Genomic DNA, 25242 nt, shown 5'->3' with positions numbered 1-25242 from the left:
CTTCAGTGGACCAAACACATAGAAATCGCAGGGCGACATGTCCGGAATGTAGGACGGATAGTCCGACGTCTCCCACTTGAACTTGGCCAGTTCCATGTGTTTGACTCTGGAGACGTGAGGACGAGCGTTATCATGGAGCAGAACCACACCCTCCGTGAGCAGCCCTGGTCTTTTGTTCTTGATGGACCTGCGTAGGCGCGTCGGAGTGTCAACAGACATCAGAGTTAATGGTTTTTCTGTGCTCGAGGAATTCCACAAGTAGCGGACTTGATGGCACGTCTTTGAACTTAGGGGGGAGGTGACGATGCATGCTTCCACTGCATCCTGTCCTGCTTTGTCTCTGTCTTGTAGTGATGGCACCAGGTCTCATCACCTGTGATGATCCGCTCCATGAAAGCAGGGTCTTCCTGATACCGAAACAGATGTTGCAGTGCTAGCCCCATGCGCAGTTCCTTTTGCTGGTCGGTGAGCTGCTTCGGAACCTAAGTGGCACACACCTTCTGATATCGCAACCTGTCATGAACAATTGTCCACACGGTTCCATAGCTGACATCCACCTTCACCGCCATCATTCGCAATGTGACACGCCGATCATTTCTCACTAGGTCGTCCACCTTGTCGATGAGATAGTTCGTGATGACAATGTTTGCCTGTCCTGGTCTCAGGTCATCACCCACACTCTCACGGCCTGCATGAAAACAAACTCTTCATTTTCTGACAGACTTGTCAGAGACACATTTTCCCCCTTAAACTGTCACCATCCGGCGATGAATAGCTGCCAGTTTCTCACCTTCTGCTGTCAGAAATCGGATAACATCTTGCTGCTCAGTCTTCAGTCATCCTCAGTCGTCGAATTTTGCAACGCGAATGCCATCCTGTCCTCACACAGACTGCCGCCTCATTTGGATGCCGCTTTTGATAAGAGCCCCTGCTCTCTTCTGCACATGTGGGCACCCGCACATGCTCCGATCCCAGTCAGAGACTCCAATCGCATCCCGAGATGTCTCGCTTCGCTCTCCCATGGCGGAATATGCAAATATTTAACTGTTACTTTTTTTACATCATTTCGTATCTTTTCATTTGATCATCCCTTGTATATTGTTCCTTCTTTGATTTACTTTTGGATTTCTGCCATCAGTGACACTGCTTGTATCCCGAATATCCAGGAAAGTTTCTGGTACTTTCTGACTATCCCCATCCCCACTGGAAAGTGAAATTTCTCCTCACTTATTTCCTGTAAATATTATTGTCTGTCAGCTGTTGTTGCCTATATACTTGAAAATATGCCAAAAATGGGGCACTTGAAATCAGGGGTATAAATAATCAGGAAATATCCCCTTTTTTAAACATCAGTTTTTCATAAGTATAAATATTTTAATCTTGTGTTGTATTACTTCAAATTTTAATTTAGGGTTTCATTATTTGTCATTGGAATTACTCTTCATTTATGTCACTACAGATTTACGAATTCTTTTGTTGTAAGCAAGAGACTCCCATTTCAACCATACTTCTGCCAGCCCATTCCATCTTTCACTTACTCTTAAAAGTTCCTCATGATTTTTATTAGTTTAATATATTTATTTATTTATTTTCCCTAGAAACTGTGGCTTCCAGCATCCGAAATCATTTACTTTTTCTTATGATTTCTCAATTACATATGTCGCTGTTTCAACTCTGGCTCAACAGAACATTTGTTTTTATAATGCATTCTAAACATTTCGTTTTATAATGCATTAAAGCATCTAACTGTGTGGATCTGATTTGTTTACTGATATGCTGCTTCTCATCAGTTTCTTTAAGAATAATTTTATTTGCATTTATTATGAAATAAATGAATTATTATGAAATTTGCATTTATTATGAAATAATTGCTTTGTGGGGAAGCCATCTTACCGTGCCTGTACATTTCATAACAATATATTTCATTTATTTCATAATAAATACACGGTACAGGCACGGTAAGATGGCTTCCCCACAAAGCAATTTTAGGGTTGCCATAAAATGGCAAGGGAAGGCAGAATTTCCACATTTGACGAGAAGTTGCCTATTTGGCGACAAAATTTTCGATATACCATGGACGGATGGAGAACCTTCTGGAACAAATTCTTACCGGCTTAGCCCAGAATGTTCTCGAACACAACCCGAAAGCTATATAAACCCTGCTGGTCCGCAGTCAGTTAGTGTGTGTGCCTCGTCTAGCGAGCTGATAGTCAGTCATTGAGCGAGTGTCTCGAAGTCTAGCGCCAAGTTGGTCTTCGAATGCATCGAGAGAGTCTTTTAGTGCGTCGCTAATTAGTGCATCGAGTTTTGTCTTGGACTGTGCTGAGTCGAGAGCTATACTCTTGTGTATCGTTGAGTGCATCGCGTTTAGAGTCTCGAGAGTACATGGAGTTCCGAGAACGACCAAACAGAGTTGGAAGCTGTACTCGGCTGCTTTGCAGTGAAGCTGTCTCCACCGTTATTGCCCGACAGTGTGAAGGCTGTGTCGCTGAACGTGTCAGCATGTTTATAACAGTTCGATGACTGTAAATGTGATTTTGGAGCTATCTGATTAATACTGTTCGATGCTTCATCAAGTGTCGTCGTTATTCACCCAAAATCTACGAACCCCGTATGAACGTGAAGTAAGAAAATAACGTAACAATATTCTAAATTAATGTTCTCAGACTTAAACTGCATGTTAGCTGAAGAGTCGGTAAATGGTATGAGGTTCACATTCTTAATTGAGATGATTAATTATTAATAATATTTTTGTTTACTGATGTCTATAGAAAAGTAAAATACTCATGTATTTTTTGAAAAATATATATAGATGAATTTTCATGTGTTATTTTATAAAAACAAATTAATGTTTGCAGTGTTTTGATTTCACTTGGTGGAAGGGTTGTGATGTACTAAAAAACATGTGGATATCTAAAAGCACAAAGACAAGGTAAATTGTATTGGAAAAAAAACCACCTTTTTTTAGCAATGAAGAATCAAGAAATTAAAAATGTGGCATGCTTATTTTCTGGCATTTCGCTTGAGCCTAATCTGACACTGAGAGCTTCTGATCATGCTGTGCTGTATTTGGAAAAACGATTCGTGATAACAAAATTGCTAAGAAATATTCATGCGCAAGAACAAAAAGGATTGTAGTTGTTATTGCACATGATGATTCAATGTGGTCAATGTGTAAGAAAGATCCCTTACAATAACTTAGCAAAATTTATTAATGACAAGTAAAACTTTGTTTAAATAATTAAGGATATGTTATTTGGATGTTTTGGCCTTTCGCATCTTGCATTTGGATGCAGGGTTTGATATCGTTCAGCTAATTATTAAAATTGCTGGAAAATTAAGTTCCTTTTAATAACTGTTTAATACTTTGTATAGACAATATACCAGTAATGATAGGCTTGAAGGACTAGTGTTGCAGGAATCTTGAAAAAAAAGAAAAAAAAAAAAATACACTCACACACTGGTTATTTTTAATTTGCTTTAATTTTTATTAGCTTTTTAAAAATATTAGCAAAAACAGGCCGGTACTTTTCCATTTTGCCGGTCCAAACGATAAAGTCGCCAATAATGGTACAACTGATGCCAAATGGAATATCTTCGCTGGTAACCTTTTACTCTTCATTTTCAAAACAAATTGCAACCATTTCTTATCAGATTGATTGTTTCTTTCAATACTGGCAATTTTTGCAAGATAGTTAAATTTTATGCCCTAAGACCATTCACGGTAATTAATTTGGATGCAATCACACCACTCACCCGAAGGCAAAAATATAGAAAAGGCAAAATCAAGGGTTAAATTCATCAAATTTAATGAGAATAGCGAAGTAAAGCACAGCGTTTTACATAATTTCTGAGTAAGCTATTCATACAAATTGAAATAATTCTTGCATTTAAACATGTATTCAATAAAATTTAATTTAAGATTTAACTTGAAATTAATGTAGATAATTACTGAGAGAATTAGATTTTTGTAGCGTAGTTTACGTGATATAAGATCACTTGGGGTCACATGATACAAACCGGCAAATCAGGATGTTGAACCATGAAAGCATAGTAAATTCTTAAATTAATGTCTTTTTACAAATTTATTGTTTTTATTTATTGGCTTTTTACAAAATTTTAAACCATATTAAAATGTTTATGCCTTCAAAATAAAAAATTCGTAGAACTAACATTTGTTAACATTTTTTATATGTATACTGTATGCTGTTGCCAACAAAGTCTGCTTGGCGAGATGCGTCTGGGAAACGGAAAAGTACCAACAGGCCTACGTGTCAATAACTATGAGCAAAATTATAACACTTCTTTCTTAAATAAACTAAAATCTGTTAATGTTAACAATTATATGAAAACAGATCAACCTATTATTTTGTATAAAAAAAATGTGTCAAATCATTAAAATATATTTCATCCAGGAATATTTTTGTGCTAATTGTATATAAAGCTCATAATTGATATAATTGATAGTATTTACAGTTTATTATTATTACTGTTTAATAATTATTTTTGTCATTTGATTTCTTGAAAAACATCTTTGAGTAGATTGGCATATCTGTCATTAATGCAATTTTTTTTTTTTTTTTTTTTTTATCATCTTGTAAGAAAATATTTTCCTTTTACAGGTAGAGTATGCCAGACTTAGAATACAGTTAGTGGAAAATGTTGCATTTCATCCTGTATCCTTGTTGCGACGAGATCAGCAACATCTATCTCATTCAGATTCGCATTTGGCATCAATTCCTGAAAATTGCTCAGATAGCAGTGCTTCAGTAGATGAAAGTCAACAGCAAGTTCAGGTGCAAGAAACTCTTATCCAAAATTACCGTAGTGAGATTTTTAGGTTACAGGAAGAGAATAGAAAAATTCAGAGGAAGTACTGGGAGCAAGTAAGATTTTTTCCTTTATTTCAATAATTCTGTTAAATGAAATTTTACGTTTGTGTAATAATGTAATTTGTTTACTATGTTAACAAAATGTGTTAATATTTTTATCAGATGGAGCTTTGATTTGTATCAGTTCTTAGAAATTAAAAAAAAAAAAACAGAGAAAGAGGTTTCCTTCTTCGTTTTATGAAATAAGTGTACTTCTGCCTCCAAATAAAGGATATGCTTGGGAGTAGATATTTTGTCTCCTTTCTCTCAACATTTTCTTTCTAGAGATAGCTTATAACATAATTACAAGTTTCAATTTTATTTATGTGCCATCTTAATTAGTATGGTAGTTAGCAGTGCTAACTTCTGCAGTGTTGGGCTTAGGTTTAAATTCAGAGAAAGCATGGATGTACCTTAAATTACTGTCAAACCCAAAATTTGCTTGAGAGGTCGAGGTTAGTAAACAGAGTTAAGGAAACCATTAGATTCATTCCCTGGAGTGTTCTTCATCAGATTTTAGATAAATCTGGATAGCATTTTATTGTCTGCTGATAAGATGCCCAAGACCTTGAAACAATTACAGATACTTTCTTCCTCTTGACCATAATGAATTTATGAACTTAATCAAATTCTTCTCAGATCATTTAGATAAATAACAGTATGTGTATATGATATTTAATAAATAAAGTTAAACATTTTGAACCTGTTTAAGTATAACATCAAATGTTTGCACATGCCAAATTATTAATCTGTTAGTAAAACAGTAATGTGTAAATGATTATGTACTGAGTAACTTTTAAATTGTAAATAATTCACTTTAGTCAAATATTCAGCTATATATTTATTTAAATGAATACTGAGAAAATACTGTTGCGTTCTACAGGTTCGTGGATTTGAAGTAATTGATGAAGAATCAAAACATAATTTATTTGCCATTAAGTACTATTACATAGGACAATTTCAAAGACACATTAACAACTGTTGAAAAACTATGACAAACACGTTGATACAATCAGCAACACAACCTTCAGGCTATAATGTTGAAGACAGCTTCATGGCAAAGCATTAAAGTATAGCTTCCAACTCGATCGATCACTCTTAAGCTAATCTCTGAAATCAAAACCTTACTTTCTCCCATTACAGACAGGATATATGTAGCTTTAACCTACCTCCAAGAATATTCCCAAGAAAATACTCGCTCCATCTATGACATATTGCTAATTTTGTTTGCTCGATTTCACATCAAATCTGGCAACCCTAAGTCTGCCATTGACTCATGCTGCTCAGCTGGCAAACATCTTTCACCACTCCACTGGAGGAGCATCATTTTTAGTCTCTTTTGCGGGGAAGCTAACTCGCTGTGCAGTCGCAGGCATTTCACAATACTGCTCCCTCCAAAGGATTGCTTGTTCCGGGCAATACGAAGCCAAATTCAGCACGAACAGACAAAATAATAAAAAGGTAACAAAACAACAAATAAAGTAAAAAATTTTTACACTATTTTTACAAGTAAACAAATGTTTACACTATTTTTACAAGTAAACTACATACATATACAAGTAGTTGTAGTATATACAAGTATATTATAGTGAGAACAAGTTTATATAGGAAAATTAAGCTCTAACAATTATGGGTATCCCTAAGAATGAGAAACTATGTACTATGGCCATAGTTTCTCATTCTTAGGGATACCCATAATTATTACGGATACCCATAATTAGGGATACCCATAATTAATATTCTTAGTGATACCCATAGTATTTGGCTGATCTGTCACAAAGGATGAACTTAAGTTTGGAATTGGAGGACTTACGGATTCGAACCACGATGTTGTTCAGTCTGTTGAGGACCTCCCAAACTGCAGTCGCAGACTGCAGTTTGGGAGAAATACCCTTGGATTCCACAGGATTCCTTGAATTGACACGCATTGTCAACATTGTCGTTTTCCTGCAATTGATGTTCGGTGGCTCTTGCGTCGTATCTCTTCTTCATCTTGTCTGTTGAGATGTTGATCTGTTCCCGGGCAAAACTGTGTACTGTTTCCAAACAGGCCTGGAGGTTTTGCACGTGTTCCTCAGGCAAGGGATGTAGGTTATGGGGGGGGGGAAAGGCAGTTCTATATCTCTTGTTCTACTGGGCCGATTGATGAAATTCAAATTGCGTTTTTCATTTCTCGAAAGTTCAGCTTAGGCTATATATAAGATTTGTATCTTATATATAAGATTTATATTTTATATATAGCTATGTATAAGATTTATATCTTATATCTTATTGTTGTTATTTATATCTTTTATATATTACTGGTCCATGGCAAATGTCTAAGTATGACGGGTAATCTGCTTGAAAGGAGCTCATACATTGTGTTGCTGCAGCCTTCCCCAGCTACATCCCTTCGGTCCTTTCTTGGCTTTGCAAGATTGGCACCACTTCTCAACATCGATTCTCACTAATCTTCTGACGAAGTGCTCTAAAACGTTGTTTAGTGTCTTCATATAGCCAAAATGCCCTTCTATGGGATGTTTTGTATTTCCTTCATCGGGTATTCGATTTCGAGGAAGCAGCAACTGTCATCTCTTATTTCTTCCATCGTTGCTTTCCCATAGTCAATATAAGCCTCTTTTTTGGAAGTGGAGTGATTTTCAGAGAGCCCAATACCTTTCAGTTGTAGGACTGAAGATGGAAATGTCCTGCCACTTGGGTATTTTACTAAATGATTTCTTTAGCTCTATTATTGGCGAAATGACAGGATTTAGCGGTTGATCTTCTCTTTTTCATCACTCGATCTGGATGGGCTGGTATTGGAGATGTTATTTGCTGGATGCTGGGATTCACCAACTTGTACTTATCCTCAGCTCTTGAACAATGTGCAGGACAAGGCTTCCTGGATAAAGCTTCTGCATTTCCTTGGGAGGAGCCTTTATGATATTTTATCTCAAAGTCATATTCTTGGAGTCTTTGAATCCATCTGGCTATTTGTCCTTCAGTATTTTTGAAATTCAATAGCAATGTTAAGGTAGCATGATTAGTCCACAATAAGAATTTCTGCCATAGAGATAATGATAGAAATGTTGTATGGCTTTTATGATAGCAAGCAATTATTTATGGGTGATGCAATAATTCCTTTCTGGTTTGGACAAGCACTTACTCCATTAGGCTGTTATTCACTCTTGATCATCAATCATTTGGGAAAGGACAGCTCTCACACTTCCATTGCTTGCATCTGTGTCTGATATGAAGTGCTTGTCAGTCTGGAGATATGCGAGCACAGGTAAAGATGTTTATGCTGTCTTCAACTGATTAAAGGATTTTTCACACTACTCAGTCCACATGAACTTTTGTTTACTCTCTCTTAATGTATGCAAGGACTTTGTGATGCTTGAGAACCCTTTCATGAATGTTCTGTAATAAGCGCATAGTTCCTGGAAGCTCTACAGTTGATGAGTATCTAGAAGACGTTCCCAGTCCTTAACTGCTAGCATTTTCTCTGGATCTGACGGGCACCTTTAGCGGAGATGATGTATCCCAGATAGGTGACTTCACTGCAGAATAACTTGCATTTCGAAGGACTCAGCCTGAGGTTGGTGTCTTTCAATTTCTTCAACACCTTCCTGATATTTTCTAGGTGTTGCCTGAAACTGTGGCCCACTATAATAATGTCATCTAGGTAGACCAGACAGGATTTGTAAAATAAATCACGAAGCACTGTCTCCATCAGGCATTCAAATGTTGCAGTGGCATTACAGTATTCAAATGGCATAACTTTAAACTGCCAGAGCCCTTGGTAGTGAACGTAGTTTTCTCTCTGCCAAGTGGAAATTCACCCCAATGATCAAATATGCTGAAACAATCAGCCGCACAAGCCTTCAGCCTTTAATGGTGAAGACAGTTTCACAGCAAACCACTAAAGTACAACTCCTGACTCGGTCGAATGCTCTCAAGCTAATCTCTGAACTTAGTGCACTATCTTTTCCTTGTACAAGCAGGGTATATATAGTTTTAACCTACCTTCGAGAATATTCGTGAGGAAACCGCTAAAATTGCATTCTAGAATATTCTCACTCCATGTATGACATATCGTCAATTTTGTGGCCCAATATCATCACCAAGATGTTGGCTGAACAAAACTGATGCAACATTGAATTGATACGGGGGATCACTCTCTAATCAAGTAACATTCTAATCAAGTAAGAATAGATAATTGGACTATGTGTGCTTTGTTTAAAAATCTATGCCAAACTTTTTTTGCCTAGTTTTAAATTGCTTAAGCACAATTGTTCTTCTGCAGTTTGAATTATCTGATTTATGTAAAAAGTAGTTCTTGTGCATTTCACTTCACTTATATTGAAAAAATGCAGATACTATTCTTGGCAGCTGATTTCAGTACTTATGTATACCATTAGAATAGAGATTTGGACTATGTGTGCCTAGTGTTAACATATTCTGAAGTATAAAGAGAGTACCAGTATCATTTTGGAACAAGAAAATGGCCTATACGTCCAAACCCTCCAAACTTTAAACAATGTCTTACAAATATAAAGACAATAAAAATCATAACTTTCAAGCAATAGAAATGTTTAAGATGTATATTTTGATACCTATTGTAAAGTATGTAATTGGACTGTGCATGTATAAATTCATAAAAATACCACAATGAACTTTATTATTTAATCAAATTTCAGTTATTCATGTTGTAATAAAGGGTAACTTCATTTAAGCACTGCATGAATAGTTTTGTGCTGATCTGATTAATTTTAAAATACCAAGCAATTTTTGCAAATACACATGTAAAAGATGTAAAGTAAAATAATAAATAGTAAATGATGCTAAGTAAAATGAAAAAATTCACCATAGTTATTCTTTCACGTACTCCATTTCAAAAGGATTCCTTTTCTTAGACTACTGCCCTTTAATAAGAGAATAGTCTTTCCACAGTAGCATTGTGGCCAGTAATTGCAAAGAAAAACTGGGTAGTATTACAGTCAAAAGTCGTTAATCCGGACTCATCGGGACTTTGGCGATTCCGGATTATCGATTTTTCCGCATTATAGATCATCAGTTTAAATCTGGTAAGATGGCATGCAGAAATTATAAAGTTAAAAATATGAAACCGTAATTTATGAAATAAAGAACAATTATGGTCTAAAGGGTATCAAAATTTACAAAAAAAAAAAAAAAAAAAAAAGCTTTATATTTATTTGTTTACTTTATTAAACATTTCTTTCAATGTTGCTTCGTTTTTTATGTGATAATACATTATCTTTAATTCTATAAACAGACATAATTTCTTCTTCAGTTACAAAGTTCCACTGTTCAAGTCCTATAATTGCTGTGTCAAGAATACCGACTAATTTGTCAATCGAAATTTTTTCTTTTTCAATAACCTCTGTCACTTTCTTTGCTATTGGAAGCAAATTATAATGATGAGGAATTTGATTTAAATCGTATCAAAGACGGAGTAATAAGCCAAATAAAATAAAAACATCTGTCCTGAAGATAAGGATAATGCTGACAGATCAACTTCCAATTCATTGCGCGCCGCGGCGTTAAAGATAAAGTTTAGGTAAACAAAGGATATGCCTTTATCCATTTTTTGCAGCAATTCCTTTTTTTGTTTAATGGACTTCGAAACATACTTTCGCTTTGTAGATCCTTTACATATTAGTAAATATATATCAGAAATTCTATTTGAAAGTTCAAGCTTACTTTTATAAAATTGCTCTAACAGTCTGCAAAAAATAATAAGCCGAATGCAATTCGAAGATTAAGGAACAACGCAATCTGCAACATTAACTGAATTAGATAATTTAAGCTTAATTTATACCATCCGTTATACATTAAACGCGCATTGGTAAACGTATTTTGCGCACGCGCACATGCATATTCGCAGCCGTCAACGCGACGCATGCGCAGAAAGTTTGTAGCTTTGAGGTCCGGATTATAGATCATTCTGGATTATGGGTGTCCGAGTTAACGACTTTTGACTGTATAAAATTTTGAATATATACACTATTTTTTTAATTATATTTTTTATTAAATAATAGTAACTTCATCTCTTCATCCTTTAGATTCTTTTCTTTCATTAATTTCTTTAGATCGAAGAACTAGTTAAATTGTCATGAGTATCTAGCCCCTTATAATTACTTTTATGTTGGTGATGGATTATTCAGTTTCTGGACTAAAACAGTTTTTAGGTATCATCCACTTATAGCAATATTACTTCTTAAATGGCTTGATCTGTATATCCTGTTATTCTAAGCTATCATTGCATATGTTTTCAGCAACATCTGAAGAATTTTTATTATGTTCTTCCAAACAATCATTTTATATTGCTTATTATAGACTTGAAACTTTCATTCTTCAAGTCAAGCATTTTTTTAAAAGTAAAATTCACAGGTCTAATTACTTGATATTTGCATTGGTTCTGAGAGTTCCTTCTGGGCGTTAATTTAATCCTTAAAAATATGGATATTATGCCTTGAAAAATAAGTCTGTATGGTAATTATGTATGTATCTTATTAGTTTTTTCATTGAGCAAAATTGCAACAAATGTGTTAGATATTTCTAATCTTAATTTTATCAATAATTACATGAGCTACTGCATAAGTAGTATAATTTTTTAGTATCATATTTAGTTCAGAAAATGTAATTCATTGTTCATGTTCATTTCATTAATTTATTTATTACCAGGAGAAATAGAGCTCATTCTTTAATGCTGTTTTTTCTTTTTTACTGAAACTCGATTAAAAGTAGTAAAAAATTCCTAACCTCTTTTTATAGGACTTAATTTGGTACTTATGCATTAGCACAAAATACACCTTAATAGATGTTACCTAATTTTCAGTATGTTCCAAAATCTGGCAACCATGTGTATAACCATTCTTCTAGTAACAATGGTCATAGCATTATTTCAGTCAAGCAATGTTGCCATTTCCAAAATACATTCTTTTTTTGTTATCTTCCAAGTTCCAATGGTTTTTGTAACCAAATAATATTTTTTGCTTTCGGTTTAAAATATGAGCTTTTTCAATTTTTCAGTGACAAAAGAAACTGTGGTAAAATTTTTGCTGGAATACAGAATAGTCCTAAAATTTTTCTAAAGGGAACGGCAAGGAAATGCGTTTCCTAGATAGCTCCTGTTGCCGAGGTTTGCATGAAGCCGAGTTTTCACAGTTCTCTAATGTTTTGAAGTGAAAACAGATTGGTGTGTATTTTGGGAGAATAGCATAAAAATTACAGAAGAATTAGGAAAAGAATACGGGTAGAGTAGACTTTAAGGTACCCCTTGTATTATGGCGAAGTTGTTTGATTTATCACCAAGTTGTTGTTTCATTTATGGTAGCCTGAGTATTTGAATGTTATGGAAACTCTATTGTGATGTAATCGGGTGCATGATTCTGGGAAATTTTGAATTGTGGGATGTTTTGTAAGCATTTTTGTGGTGTGTGTTAAAAACGTTTAGTTGGATTTGAATGGGTTTGTAGGAAGAAAGGCTCAGATAGTCACTATGTAAAGCGTTCGATCAGAAAGAGTACCTGGTTTAAAAAACATCATTTGAGTATGATTGATATTTTGATTTTTACGTGGCTCTGGGTGTACGAAGCGAACTCGAAAATCATGTTTTTATGTTTGTCATAAGCATTTACTGAATAATTTAAACTAATTAAGGCAGTCTTTTACTGAGACTGTTTCTGTGGAAAAAACAAGCAATAAAATTTCATACTAATTATCTTTTTAGAGGATTCTACTGTGCTCATATACACTTTAAACATCATATTGTGCTTAGTATAAATAATTTTTTGATTAAAATATTGTTAATAAACCTTTAATTTTTATGAATTTTAATAAATTCATATTTCATAAAGTTCTGTATTTTGCATCTAACTTTAAAAATTCTTCTTTAGGTTCTTAATTCCGAACTGGTTGAAGATGAAGCTTGCAATGGTGCATCACAGCAAGTTGTGGATCTTATAGACAAGCTAGATGAAAAAGAGAAAGGTAATAAAATTTTAATCCTCCTTTTAGAATTTTCATGTTAACTCTTCCATGTTATATCCACGAAATACAATTCTTGATGGATATTGCCAGGAATTTTCAAGCGTTATAAGAAAAGTTCTATAGTTTTTTATGATAAATACAAATGAAGTAGTACAAAAACATAAACTTCCATTAAACCATATAAACATCATTTTATTCTATTCATCTCTCAGGAAATTTCCTTTTTTGCTTTTTTCTGTTTTGTTTTTGAAATTTCCTTTTTTTTCTCAGGAAATTCCTCAACTGGAAAATTCCTTTTTTAAAAATGTCATTTGGTTTATTCAGAAGAAGTTACTAACATGCTATTTGAAAAAGAAGCAAACTCTAGGGTATTTAGAGAATTTTGAAATGATCTCAAGAGATGAAATCCGAGAAAGCAAGGTCTAATGAATATGGGAGGTGACACAAAACATCTCACTCGATTTTTTGTTTGACATGCATCAAAATATGAGGTCAAGCATTGCCATGAGGGAAGGCGACATCTCAGAGATAGGTTAGTTCTGTGCACTTTGCTTTGATTTCTGTTTTTAAAACTGCCATTTGGGAACAAACATTTTTTGTCTGAATTTATTGGGATTTGGTGGCTACGGTTCATAGTACATACTGTAATTTCCGGAAGAAAGGCCGCATCAGTGTAAACGGCGCACTCGAGAAAAATGGCGGGAAAAAAATTAAAATTACACAGAAACGTCGCGTCAGCGTAAGCGCCGCAATAGATTAAATTGCGTGTGACTGTATAGATGCGTGACTGTATAGTTAAATTGCGCGTCGTGGGCTGTATAGATGCAAAATCTTAACCTAAGTCCTGATATATGACATATCTGTTAAGAAAAATGCATGAAATGAAACATATTTTTAATGACTTCATAATAACTCAAAAATAAATTAAAGGTAAGAAATGTTGAAAATATATTTACGTTCACGTATACAGTCAAAAGTCATTAATCCGGACTCGTCGGGACTTCGGCGATTCCAGATTATCGATTTTTCCGCATTATAGATCATCAGTTTAAATCTGGTAAGATGGCATGCAGAAATTATAAAGTTAAAAATATGAAACCGTAATTTATGAAATAAAGAACAATTATGATCTAAAGGGTATCAAAATTTACAAAAAGAAAAAGCTTACTATTTATTTGTTTACTTTATTAAACATTTCGTTCAATGTAAATTGTTTAAGTTGCTTCATTTCATGTGATAATACTTTCTCTTTAATTCTATTAAACAGACATAATTTCTTGTTTAGTTACAAAGTTCCGCTGTTCAAGTCCTATAATTGCTGTGTCGAGAATACTGACTAATTTGTCAATCGAAATTTTTTCGCTTTCAATAACTTCTGTGTCACTTTCTTCACTATCGGAAGCGAATTATAATGACGAGGAATTTCATTTAAATCATATCAAAGACGGAGTACATCGAGATGAAATACTACATTAAGTAATACATACCTGCCAACTTTTACGAATTTTTCGTAATTTTTACGAAAATGCGTTTGTCTTTACGATTTTACGATCGTAATCCATTTTTTATGATTTTTTTCCTTTTACAAATGTTTTTAGTGATTTTTGTCGAAATTTAGAATTTTTCCCCAATTCAGCGATTTTTGCCAATTGCATCGTGTTTTACCGCCAACTACCAACTACTTCGAATCTAGTAACCTGCGGTTTCTCCCAACTCGCCGCTTAACCAGCCAATCCAATGCGCTGAACTTGTTTCTCCCACTCTTTTCTTTGTGGGCGCCAGATTATTTTTTTTGCATTCGCTTCAGCAGCAAGGGAATTACTCAGCGAGTGTGGATTGTCACATTCTTTTTTTTTTTTTTTTTTGCACATGCTACGAGTTTTCTTAATACGTCGTTGTTACGAAATGAGTTTAAAAAAAACCGTATTCTCAATATTTTCGGCCTGCCTACAAAGCCGAATTTCCAACAATTAAAGAATCCTTCAAAGGAAATAACAATGCATTTTGCAACGTGTGCGTGTGTGACTTCATAATAAGTCATGGTGGAAGAAGCGACATTGTGAAGCACGTTAAGTCTAAAAAGCATGAAGTTAATGCTTCGGCTTTGACAACGTCAAAGAAAGTGGATAATTTTTTTTCAAATTCGGCTACGAATTCGGATGCCGATGTCATTTAGCAGAGTGTTTGTTTACTGCATTCCTCATCGAACACAACGTGCCGCTAAGCGCTGCCGATCACTCCGGTCAACTTTTCAGACGGATGTTTCCCGACTCCAAGATTGCTCAAAAATATGCTTGTGCTCGCACGAAAACATCTTCTATTGTGAACGAAATTGCTTGCGATGCACAAAGTAAAACGATAGCTGCACTCCAGAATTCAGCATTTCCGGTGTCAATCGATGGCAGCAACGACAGTGATTGGAAGCTCTTTACCCCATCGTTGTCACGTATTTTTGTGATGTTTCTAATGAAATGAAAACTCATCTTTTGCGTCTTCCATTGTTAAATGGATACGCTACGGGAGAAAATATTGCCTCCTTGGTAATTAATGAGTTGAAACAACTTAACATCCCAATATCAAACTGCATTTCATTCGGTGCAGATAATGCTCATGTCATGGTGGGTGACAAAAAGAGTGTAGCCTCTTTCCTCAAAAAAGAACAAAATGAATTAATTGTTATTGGATTTTCATGCCACTTAATTAATTTGGCAGCAGAAAAAGCTGCAGCTGCTGTACCATTAAATATTGACCAGCTTCTGATTGATGTGTTTTTCTATCTGGAAAAAAGTGTAAAAAGGAAAGAAAACCTAAAGAATTTCCAAAAACTGTGCTTTGGTGAAACGAGAAAAATTCTGAAACATGTATGCACGAGATGGTTATCCTTAGGCAGAGCGCTAGGAAGGTTTATTGAACAGTGGGGATGCATTACTAAAATATTTCCACAAAGAGACCGAAACGAAACCACAGATCCCGTCAAATTTGTCGGCATATAAGATTCCGAAAACCAACTTTGCTTCTAATCAAAATGCTTTAAAAGGGAAAAGCCAACACACAGAATCAAACCCTTTAAAAAGAAAATGCTTAGAAGACTCCTCAAAGGTCAGCTTTGTTAAAGAAGTTGAAGGGAAGAAGAAACAGACTTCTATTAGCCGGGAGGAAAGGATTTTTTATCTTCTTTCTTCGGATTTGAACAAAGCATATTGTAGTTTTGTGTTAAGTACCATTAAGATTTTTGAAAGTGTAAATACCCTTCTACAATCAGCTTCGCCAAAATCTCCCCTGCTTATCCAAATTCTTAATGATCTTTTGAAAGAATTTTATACTAAGTTTGTAAAACCGTCCATTGTGAAAAACAGTTTGTTGATTCATGTTGCCTATAATAGTTTGGCAAATCAAAAGGATGATAATGATATTATAATTGGAAATCAAACCAGGGAACTTGTAAATTCTTTGAAAGATCATGAGAAAAAAGAATTTTTTCAATGTGTTAGAAAGTACTTTTCCTCAGCCTGTGATTACATTGTAAGGAAATTTCCTTTGCAAAATGAAGTTCTTTTAAATGCTGAAGTGGCAAATTTGAAACAAATTGAAAATTCATCTTTTGAAAAGATTCCTTTTTTTATTGATAAATTTCCATTTTTGTTAACAATTAAAGAAATTGAATGCCATAATGATGCTTTAGATCAATGTTTCTTAACCTTTCTAGCGAGTCGCACCCCATTGAATCTGAAAATATATCTCCACCCCCCCCCCATTGAAAAATGTGTTTTAATTTTTTCAGTCTAGAAAAATACATTTTTTGCGAAACTTATTGTTTATTGAAAAACATTGTACATTTTATATAAATACAAAACAATATTATTTTTATTAATGACTAGTCTGTTGTTGTTTGTTCATTATTATACTGGCGAAGCGAGGTTCCTTTTATGAAAGACATACGCGTAAGTCATCACTTCCATTTAAGCGATTTCTCGCTTTAGTTTTTATATGTTAAAGCGATGAAAATCCCATTTCGCACAAGTAGGTGGTAGCAAAGGGTAAGAGTAACTGCAGTGCTCCGTTCGCCAACTCTGGTTAACGTTGTAACTGTGAACACCAGAATTGTTGCAATTCTAATTGTTCGAATTCCATTTGAACATGTCCACTTGCTCGCATTTCAGTAAGTTAATCTTTTTTCAGATCACTATCATCCATCAAATTTAAGTCAAATAGAAATGGATCCACTATCCATCTCTGAGTTTTGGTAATATTTCCGGTAGAAAAATATCCATTGAATGATTCGCTCAATCGTCTCAAATGTATTACAATGTCGGGTATTATTATATTCTTTTCATTATATTCTTATTATATTCTTTTCATTTTTCGTAATAACAGAATCAAGCACGGGAAAGTTTGCAAAATTCCCCTTTTCTACTCGACGTATCCAAATTTCTAATTTTGCGATAAATGAAGATAAGTTTTCATTAGATATTATTATATTTATACCAAATCCTTGCATTGATAGATTCAATTTATTTAAATGGCTAAATATGTCTGTTAAGTAGGCCAGCCTCAGCATTGCATCATTACTCTCAAAATCTTTTACTAAATAACAGTTTTGAGTAGTCAGTAATTGAATAAATTCCTCACGCAATTTAAAAACTCTGTTAAGCATGCGACCCTTAGATAACCATTGTATTTCGGTGTGATATAAGAGCACGGTATGATCAGCACCGATTTCTTCGCAAAATGCACGAAAAATGCGATGATTAAGCGCTCGCCCTTGGATGTATTTTACTACATTTACTGCTGTAGTTAGATGTTGTTTTAAACTTTCTGGCAATGCTTTCGACGCAAGTGCATGACGATGCAACATGCAATGCGTTATTATAACATCCGGTAATTCTCTTTTCATGTGTGAAAAAAATCCTGAATTTTTGCCTAACATCGCTCGGGCTCCATCAGTGCATATTGAGCCAATCACATTCATTGGTAATTGATATTTAGTAAAAGAGTCTTTGATGCGATTGAAAACATCAATTCCTCTCGTATTCACCTCCAGTGGCTCACAGAATAGAAATTCTTCTATTACTTCTTTTTCCTTCATGTACCTGACAAATACCAAAAGTTGGCTACAATTATCAACATCAGTTGACTCATCCAGTTGCATGCTTATTTTTAGTGGACTGATTTTTATGTCTTCAATTACTTGCATTAAAATATCTTCACTGAGATCTTGTATTCGCGATCGTATAATATCATTCGATAATGGAATCTGTTTGATTTTTTTATGTGCTTCCGAATCTAAAACAGTTTTAGCAATAATTAAAGCAGAAGGTTTAATCAACTCTTCAGCGATCGTGTGAGGTTTTGTTTTTTTTGCACATAAATATGCCACTTAATATGGCGCCTCTAATAAAGGTTTTTGAATTGCTGGTCCGCACAATTTTAGGATAGTTCCACTGGTATCAAACCGAGCCTTCTTTGACTTCAAAGCTGTTCATGCTATGCGCTTTTTCGCCACCATGTAGATTATGTTGAAATGCTCTAATAACTTTGATGGTTTGAGATTGCTGTTTGAAAATATTTTGGAACACAAGATGCATTGCGGTCGTTGCGTTCCATCTTTTTCAGTATCTTTGAATCCGTAGATTCCATTGGAGTAGCACATATTGAACTCAACGCATGCGCAAGCTGGGATAACGTTCTCCGCTTGTATTCCCACAAAGTTTTTTTTTTTTTTTCTTTTCTCCGTCAACTAGCTGCCTGTTCACGTTCGTTTGTAGCGTTTCGTGCCTTTTCGTAGCGTAGTGTATACATTCATCGGCACCGGCTCTTTCCTGTGTCTTTTGCCGATAAGTGAGCTAGGTGCTACCAATTTTTATGAGCTTAAATATTGGGGACACTATTGCAGATTTCAAATATTTTATAATAAGAAATTTAATAAATGATATTTAATAATTTTTATGGCTAGGTAGGGGCTTCTTCCGCACCCCCAAAAATACATTCCCGCGCCCCCTAAGAACCACTGCTTTAGATGAACTACAGAACCAATTTTCTGCTGCACAGTTTGAAGACTTTGCCAGTTCTGGAGAAGATAGACTTGATGTCCTCGTTGGTACCTTAAAAAGAATAAAAAGAGCTGATGGAACACCAAAATATGATAGACTAGCAAGAGTTTTATGTGCTATTCTCGTAATTCCACACAGTAATGCTGAGTGCAAGAGAGTCTTCAGTGTTGTGAAGAAAAACAAAATTATGTTTCGTTCTTCAATTTCACCAAAAACTCTAGAAAACATTTTAATTGCTAAATGTTATGAGGAAACTAATTGTTATGACAGGAAATTTTCCAAAGAATTTTTGGCTAAAGCCAAAAAATGCACTCTAAATTCATTGCAATAATTTTTTTGTGTAACATTAAGTTCTTGTTTTATGTTTCCTAATAAATTTTTTAGTTACTACTTAATTGAGATTTACTAATGTAAGTACAATTTTCTTTTTTCTATTTGTATAAATTGTTATTTTTTTAATATCAAAGCATGATATTAATTCTTCGTGTTCTTCTGAATTTTGGAGAAATCTTCTGAATTTGGGGGAGAAGTCTTCTGAATTTTTATCTTTAGAGGTAGGAAGGTATGGTAAGGAATTATAAGCCAAATAAAATAAAAAACATCTGCCCTGAAGATAAGGATAATGCTGACAGGTCAACTTCCAGTTCATTGCTCGCTGCGATGTTCCCTTCCCCCCGCAGAGCAGCGTGAAATTGATAAAAAGATTTCGGAATGGTTAGAGAAACAAAGGATATGCCTTTATCCATTTTTTGCAGCAATTCCACTTTTTGTTTGATGGACATTGAAACATGCTTTCGCTTTGTAGATCTTTGGCGGCTCCAGAATCGGAAATTCTTTTTGTCATAATAAAAAGTTCAAGCTTACTTTTATAAAATTGCTCTAACAGTCTTCATAAAATAATAAGCCGGGTCCAATTAGAAGATTAAGGAACAACGCAATCTGCAACATTAATTGAAATAGGTAATTAGATAATTTTAGCTTAGCTTATACCGTCCATTATACATTAAACGCGCATGCGTAAATGTATAATGCGCACGAGTAAATGCATATGCGCATGCATAAAGGTATTATGCATTTACGCATGCGCAGAATGTTTACTCATGGCGGGGAGGGGCCCCCCTCCCCGTCGCAGTGTGAAATTGATAAACAGATTTCAGATTTCAAAACATACTTTCGCTTTGTAGATCCTTTACATATTAGTAAATATATATCGGAAATTCTATTTGACGTAATCGAAAGTTCAAGCTTACTTTTATAAAATTGCTCTAACAGTCTGCAAAAAATAATAAGCCGGATCCAATTCGAAGATTAAGGAACAACGTAATCTGCAACATTAACTGAATTAGATAATTTTAGCTTAGCTTATACCGTCCGTTATACATTAAACGTGCATGCGTAAACGTATTATGCACACACGCATATTCGCAGCCGTAAAGGTCTTACTATGCGCATGCGTCAACGCGATGCATGCGCAGAAAGTTTGTAGCTTTGAGGTCCGGATTATAGATCATTCCGGATTATGGGTGTCCGAATTAACGACTTTTGGCTGTATACTTATACTTACCCACTAAAGAAGTCCATATTTGTAATACTTAGACTATATTATAAAAAATGTTGCAACAACGAAATATTAAATTTGGATGACAAAAGGAAATTTTAAATTTTACTAACAAAAGGAATTACAGCAAACTATACATCATATGAAGCCATCAAAATCTGATTCTTCACTATCTGAATTAAAAAGATTTAGTAAAACCTGATCTAAGTCCAAGTCTTCCAGATCGTAACATTCATCCTCTTGGTTTACAGTCTCTTTATCTAAGGATATAATGTCAGTTTCTTTGAACCCTGCAATTATTGATGAAATTTTTACCAATTTCTATGACATTTTTACCAATTTCTACGCACTTCCTACCCACTTTGCAACTTCTTCATAAGATGCTCCACGCATTTTACCGCTTTTGGTATACATATGCAATCCTTCACTCATCCAACACTCCCACTGCTTTCGGACTTCAGCTTTGAAGGTTTTATTACCTGACAAATCTAATGGTTTTAAGATTTTTGTCAAACCACCAGGAATTATTGCTACGATCGTAAGCAGTTTTTGACATCTGGTATTCACTGACTGAAGTAAATGAGCATGCATGGAATCCATTCTCAATAACCCTTTTGGTTGGAAAAAAGATCCCTTACAACACTGCTAAAACTTTTTGTAGCCACTCATGCATGTTTGTTTCGCACATCCTGCTGTTGTCGTTTGCAAAAATAATTACGTTATCAGAAAAATCTCCTTTCGGAATAGTCTTTCGTTTAAAAATGATCATCGGCTTTAGCTTGTCACCCTTTGCGGCACATGCTAACACACATGTAAATGACGTTCTTTGATGCCCCGTCGTAAGCACAGGTACAGTTTTTGAACCAGTTTCATCAACAGTTCTGTTTGCAGGAGAGTTGAAAGCTTATGGCGTTTCATCCATATTTATTATTTGTGACCAAAGAAGATTTTTTTTGTCAATAATATCTGTCACATATTTTAGAAAAGATGCCTTTTTAATCTTGTCAGTCCATTGGTAATTGTTGCCTGACTGTTGTTCTAGTACGCACAGAAATATTTTTTCTTTTCATAAATCTGCTGCACCAGCAAGGCCCTCCTTTGAAATCATTTATGTTCATTTGTTTTGCTATAAATTTTGCTTGTAAGTGAATTTTTACAGTCGAAATTGCCATTCCCTTTCCTCGTTGCTCCTTTATCCAATTTGCAAAGTCATCCTCTAGATTCGACCACCTTACAGTACCACTTCTTTGGACTTGTTTCTGTTGTGGCATATTTTTAAGTTCTTTTTCAGTTCTCCAATGTCGAATGCATCTCTCGTCCACTTCAAACTCTCGAGCTGCTGCTCTATTTCCAATTTGTTCATCACGTGAAATTACATTAAGCTTAAAACCAGCAGTATAGCTTCTGTGCCGTTTAGGTGCCATTTTCAAAAATTTTCCGCTCCCTTCTTACTTAAAAACTATCCAACAAGTACTTGTACCTAAACTGATGGGATCTGTATTTGGCAGAATGCCAAGAAAAATCGATTCATGCTGAAGGGAAAATACGTCAGAGTTCCTTATTGCGAGGCAGGTGGAGTCGTGCCCGCCTTTGAAAAAAATTGCAGAAAAGGTAGGGGTGGGGAGAGGATGGGTCTGGAAGATTCATCGAATAGCAGAGAAGAGAGACTATTCAAACTGATGAGAATGTTGATTTGAAAGGGCGAAGAATGTTATTGTTCTGAGATCCGGTATAGGGTGAATAAGGCATGTAGGTCTGTTCAAGGGAAGAATGTAAACAAAATAACGTTCGCAAAAAGCAACTGAGTGGTTTTTTGTGTGGGAACAGCACCAGTCTATCTACAATGACAAGGCCATCCAAACTACGTACAATGACCATCATAGGAAATATTTTATTTTTAGTGCACTCAAACGCCACATGGGTAGAAACGTCGCAACCGCTGAAAATTTAAGTTTTAAACATGTAAACGTCGCGGCGGCCGGAAATTACGGTAATTCCTTTGTAGTTTTACTATATACAACAAAGGATTACTTTTTTTGGGATGCAGCCCCTTTTTGATGCTATCAAAAGGAGCTTCTTTTGATTTACTTTATGTTTTTCTTGTAACATTATTGTATCGTGGCCACTTCTCATCTCCGTCAGTGAGCTGTTTCAAAAAAAGGAGCTTCATTGTTTTCAGCTGAGAATCATATGCTAAAACTTGAGCAAGCACATTCTGCTCTCTTAAAATGTGAGGTAGCCATACATCAAAGCAGTTTAGATACCCAGTTTCCTTCAAATGATCATGTGCTGTACTTTATGGAATATTTATTCTGTCTGATAGTTCCTGAATTGTGCAAATTGGATTTTCAGCGATAGTCTATTTTAACAAGTCCTTGTTTACAGAAATAGGCATCCAAATCAGGCAGCATCATTAGGGCTGAAATTTCCACACTTCTCAAAGCATTTTCAAATTGTATCATCGAATACAGTGCAAATTTTATGAGCAGTTTGACTACCAATTTTTCTTCTTTTTAAAAATAAAAAAAATATATGAGGAAAATGAACTTTTGGGTGGTCCATTATTAGCATTGCACTGGAACAAAAATTATGCCACAAAGAATTGTGCAGTGGGAGCAGAAAAGACCATATTGAAACATTTGCATCAGTTAAGATATCAACAGTAACAAAATAATTAGAAAAAAATGCATGCAATTAGAAAAACCATGGAAATCCAAAAGTTCTGTGATTTGAAAAAACTCAGAATTTTTGGAATGGCCTGGTACTGATTTCATTTTTTTTTTTTTTGGAAAAAAAAAAACAAAAAAATTATGTAACCTTCATGAAGTGTTAAATTATTTTAAGTGTAATGACTTCTCATTAATTTGGATAATTTGGATAATCAAGTTAATTCAAGCTAAAGCTGGAGACCTAAAAATCATATTTAGCACTACAACGGCAGTAGGGGTCATTTTGACTCCTGAACACTTTTGACCATTGATTACTTTTGTATTATTGGGAGAAATCGTTCGGAATTTTTTGACTTTTCCTAAATAGATAAATATTTGTAAAAAAATTTTCAGCATTCTAGGTTTATTAGTTTTTGAAATATTGGCATGTATTTCTAGAACAGCGGATAGGGGTCATTTTGACCCCTTTACTTTTATCCCTCTTTCTACTTGAGGCATTGTCAAATAACTCATGAAAAACGTTCACTGATAAGGATTTTTCGATTGCATTCATATTATCTCCCACAGGGATAAAAACCTTGGTGGTTTCACTACTTTGTAATGTCTACATAAGTTGTTCCTTTGTTAGCAATTATCTATTCGTTTGAAGAAAATACTGCAAGGAAGGTATATGCAGGGTTTTTCATGCTTACATTTCTTTTCAGAAATAGTTTATTTTACACATTTATTTTCCCATTTGTTAGTTCAGTTTACTTACTGCAGGTGATAACATTTAGGACAGATGTTTTCTTGGTAATCCCAAATCAGTATTCAGTACATATGAATTCTGCCATCAAGTTTATTATCACCTTTCTTTTGCGATGTGAGAATCATATGCTATAAGGTATTTCTTATCGTTTTCTGATAGTCTGATATTTTTCTACTTTTACAAAATATGACTAATAAGTGGAAAAGATGTCTTACGGATGAAGAAATTAAAAAATTATTGCAAGAGCTATCTGAAAATGAGTCTTTGAGGTAATTGATAATTATTCTGTAGAAACTGAAGATGAATTCCAGACACAAACTGTTAGTGAATCCGAGGAGAGCGAAGTAAACAAAGAACTCAGTAGAAATAAATGAGCAAACACGGATCAGGGTATTTGCAAAACTGCTTTTACAGTTCCTGATAACACTATATGGAATGAAATAAATTCCAAAAATTCAGTCTGCGGCCGTGTTCCTGCTTATGTTCTAAAAGAAACAGCAGGACCAACAACTTTTGCAAAGAGTCGTGCTTCTGAGGACGAAGTGTCTAGTGCTTTCAAGCTTTTTATTGATGATGATATCTTGCTGCATATAAAGAAATGTACAGAATCCGAAGCTCATCGGCAACTTGGAAATAAAGACTGGAAGTTATCTCTGGTTGATGTTAGATGCTTTTGTCACTATGTTGTATGTTTGAGGAGTAATAGGAGCAAAGAACTTAGATTTATATTCCCCTTGGTCTGAAGCAGGGTGGGATACTATTATGCAAAGAAACTATATCAAGAGATAGATTCAAAGAAATAAAACAATTTTTAAGGTTTGATGAAAAGACAACAAGATCTACTTTATTACAGGCTGATAAATTTGCTCTTGCACCAGACATGTGGAACAAATTTATTGAAAACTGCAAAACATGCTACTGGCCAGGACAAAATATTACAGTTGATGAACAATCATTTCCATCTGAAGCTAGGTGTAAGTTTAGACAATATATGCCTTATAAACCTGACAAATTTGGAAAAAAATTTGGTTATCTGTTGACATTGATACTAAATACCTCTTGAATGGATTTCCTTATCTAGCAAAAGATGAAACAACAAATCCTCAATTACGTTTGTCTGAAAATGTTGTCATAAAATTAATGGAGCGACATCTAAACAAAGGGAGGAATATTACCATGGATAACTATTTTACTAGCATTACATTAGCAGAAATGCTAAAATAAAAAATACAACAATGGTCAGCACAATGAAAAAGAATAGAAGAGAAATTCCTATATCTTTGAAAAATATGCATAGTAATCTTTATTCATCAACAATAGTGAAACACTATATTTCATCAACAATAATGAA

General features: G+C 34.6%; 1 protein-coding gene across 1 annotated transcript in view; it reads left to right on the top strand.

Annotated features, from left to right (window-relative positions):
• LOC118192701 (uncharacterized) overlaps positions 1 to 25242 on the top strand; it is a 120905-nt gene that overhangs the window by 13829 nt on the left and 81834 nt on the right. Inside the window, exons 3-4 of the mRNA XM_085819157.1 lie at positions 4623 to 4886; positions 12773 to 12866. Coding sequence (XP_085675283.1) covers positions 4623 to 4886; positions 12773 to 12866 — 358 coding nt within the window. The remainder of the gene's footprint in view (positions 1 to 4622; positions 4887 to 12772; positions 12867 to 25242) is intronic.

Source organism: Stegodyphus dumicola, chromosome 6 (genome assembly GCF_044657685.1).
Source record: "Stegodyphus dumicola isolate Sdum_Otavi_A_Nest chromosome 6, ASM4465768v1".
NCBI lineage: Eukaryota > Metazoa > Arthropoda > Arachnida > Araneae > Eresidae > Stegodyphus > Stegodyphus dumicola.
Note: the sequence above shows the minus strand (reverse complement) of the source record. Positions and strands in the feature narration are given on the sequence as shown.